General features: G+C 58.0%; 1 protein-coding gene across 1 annotated transcript in view; it reads left to right on the top strand.

Annotated features, from left to right (window-relative positions):
* Nucleotides 1-2,751, top strand: part of RBM10 (RNA binding motif protein 10) — a gene marked incomplete in the record, with an annotated part of 45,453 nt that overhangs the window by 37,910 nt on the left and 4,792 nt on the right. The window contains 6 exon segments of the mRNA XM_027765464.1: nucleotides 1,078-1,138; nucleotides 1,292-1,365; nucleotides 1,368-1,497; nucleotides 1,881-2,041; nucleotides 2,210-2,307; nucleotides 2,394-2,481. Coding sequence (XP_027621265.1) covers nucleotides 1,078-1,138; nucleotides 1,292-1,365; nucleotides 1,368-1,497; nucleotides 1,881-2,041; nucleotides 2,210-2,307; nucleotides 2,394-2,481 — 612 coding nt within the window.

The following is a 2,751-nucleotide window of genomic DNA, read 5'->3' as shown; positions in this document are numbered from 1 at the left end:
CACCTTCCCTCCCCTGCCATTCCCGCTGCTCATGCCAATCCTCACGCCCTCTCACCCAGTCGCCGCGGAGCCCTCTCTGGTATGCTGGCCTCTTGCCTCTTTCTCCCACTGTCTCACCTGTAACATTCCTAAAATCCAGCTCCTACCATGCCCCCCAACTCTGCTTAAAGCCCTCACAATTCTCAGCCTAAGTGGAAGATGCTTCGTTACCTAGCATCGTCATCTTCCCTTCCCAGCATTGGCTTTGGCTTCTCCCTGTCCCTTCCTACGCCAGCTACAGAAAACCCATATTTCCATCTGCTAGGAATCCCTTTCCAGCAATACTAAAGAAAACTAAACCTCGGGGCATCCCAGATCGAACATCCCTGCTTCTGAGCAGCCCTCCTGCCTATACCTTACTGAGGGAGCTGTGCCCTCTCCCCAGCCCCTGTTGGTGGATGGTCCATGTAGACTGGCCTTCCCCCTCTCCCCCGCTACATCTACCTCCTTGCCAGGTCAGGAAGGCGGAGGCCACGTCCTGGCCACACAGGGCAGGGTTTGGTGCAAGAGCAATGCGTGGTACCTGACAGTGGGGCAGAGATAGAATGTGGTGGAAGCTGGGCATATCCAGAGGTGGGAATCACCAAGGGAAATTTCTCAGGAGTAGCAGGATCCAACCCAGTTTGGAGTTAAAGAAAACATGAGTGTCTGACAATAGGCTACTGGCTTCTAGGGTTGAAACATCGAGGATTGTTGAATAGAGAAGCAAGTTTTGGGAAGAAGAATCTACCAAAGGGATATAGGGTCAGTCCTGGAAGTTGAGAGGGCAGAAGGGAGGGGAGGAGGTGGCAGTAGTAGCAGGTAGAGGAGTTGTTGAGCCCTGAGCTGAGGGGGTGTTAACTGAGAACAAATTAGAGACCTTATAAAGAGAAATTCACAGGACTGAGAATGACAGCAAAAGTTTCAGAAGGCCCCTGCCCTCCCTAACCCTGGGACCTTTCTTCTCGGGAGTTCTCTGGAGGGGGTCTCTGGGTCCAAGTTTGGAGAGTGCAGTGGAAAGCCCTGTCCCCTTCTGATGACCTGGCCTGTACCTCACAGTGTGGTGTCCAGAACTTTAAGCGCCGTGAGAAGTGCTTCAAATGTGGCGTCCCCAAGTCAGGTGAGGCCCACCCCCGATACACACTCCTTGGGATAATGGGGAGGTAGGGGGGCACGGTGAGGAACTGATGCTATGGGGTTGGCATGGGGAGCAAGGTGACCAGCCATAGAGCCTCCCCTTGGTCACCAGCCCATCTTACCTCCACACTGACAGAGGCAGAGCAGAAGCTTCCCCTTGGCACGAGGCTGGACCAGCAGACGCTGCCTTTTTTTGGCGGGCCCACCAGCCCCTGCCGCTGGGCGGGCGGGAGCTGAGCCAGGGCCTGCTCCCCCTGCCGCAGCCCTACCAGGCCCAGGGAGTGCTGGCCTCTCAAGCCCTATCCCAGGGCTCTGAGCCAAGCTCCGAGAACGCCAATGACAGTGAGTCATTTGTTCCTTCCTTCTGCTTCTGTGCTTGAGGGTGTCTGGGCTGGGCTTGCCAGAGCCAGAGAAATGGTGATGACCAGGATTTTGTCCTCATGGGGGTCTCCGCTGTGGGGCACTAAGTAGGTGATACAGGGACAGTGGGGGGAAGAGTGTTGCCTGACCTGACTTTGGAGGGGTGTCAAGAAGGTTCTCAGTGGATGAGTGACTGAGTTGGAACTTGGACTGACAAGCAAAATTGATCCAGGAGGAAGAGGTGAGAGGCAGCAGCAGGCACCGAGGCATGGAAGCCAGGGGAGGGGAGCTAGGGGGTAACCTCCACAGAGCAGGGCTGGAACAGGATGCAAGGTCACCCTCTAATGTCAGGCCCCTTCCCACAGCCATTATTTTACGCAACCTGAACCCGCACAGTACCATGGACTCCATCCTGGGGGCCTTAGCGCCCTATGCGGTGCTGTCGTCCTCCAATGTGCGTGTCATCAAGGACAAGCAGACCCAGCTGAACCGAGCCTTCGCCTTCATCCAGCTCTCCACCATCGTGGTGAGGGCGGCACAGGGGGGGGCCGGGGGGCCAGGGTCCCGGCCCCCAGGGTGGGGAGGAGGGGCCCTTTCCCATCCCCCAGCCGCGGCCCCAGCTGGGAATGGGGCAATGGAGCCGGGGGCCTCCCCGGGCCTGACCCTTCTGTCCTGGCCTCCCCTCCTCCTCCAGGAGGCAGCCCAGCTGCTGCAGATCCTGCAAGCCCCGCCCCCGCCACTCACCATCGACGGCAAGACCATCAACGTTGAGTTTGCCAAGGGCTCTAAGAGGTCAGGGCCCACCTCTGTCCCTTCACCGCTTGGGACCTCCCACCTCAGGCCTCCCATCTCACTGTTGTCTCTAACATCTTCCCCAGGGACATGGCCTCCAACGAAGGCAGTCGCATCAATGCTGCCTCCGTGGCCAGCACAGCTATTGCCGCAGCCCAGTGGGCCATCTCACAGGTACCCAGACCTCTCGCCCTCAACACCCTGATACCTGGCCTCCCTCAGCTCTTGCACCCTCTCTGCAAACAGGGGCACTGGCTCACTTTCTGTGGGCGTAAAATCCTTTGATTGTTCCCGGCATGGCTCTTGCTCCCTGTCCCTGCTGTATCTATGCACCCCCGCACTGGCATGTTCCCACCCCATCCTGCCTGTGACTCCTTGCCTAGCCGCTCCCAGGCTTTCCTTCCCACCGCTGGTGTGGCTACTGTTTTTTTCCGTTATGTAGGT

Source organism: Tupaia chinensis, unplaced genomic scaffold (assembly GCF_000334495.1).
Source record: "Tupaia chinensis unplaced genomic scaffold, TupChi_1.0 Scaffold138400_2, whole genome shotgun sequence".
NCBI classification, from domain to species: domain Eukaryota; kingdom Metazoa; phylum Chordata; class Mammalia; order Scandentia; family Tupaiidae; genus Tupaia; species Tupaia belangeri.
Note: the sequence above shows the minus strand (reverse complement) of the source record. Positions and strands in the feature narration are given on the sequence as shown.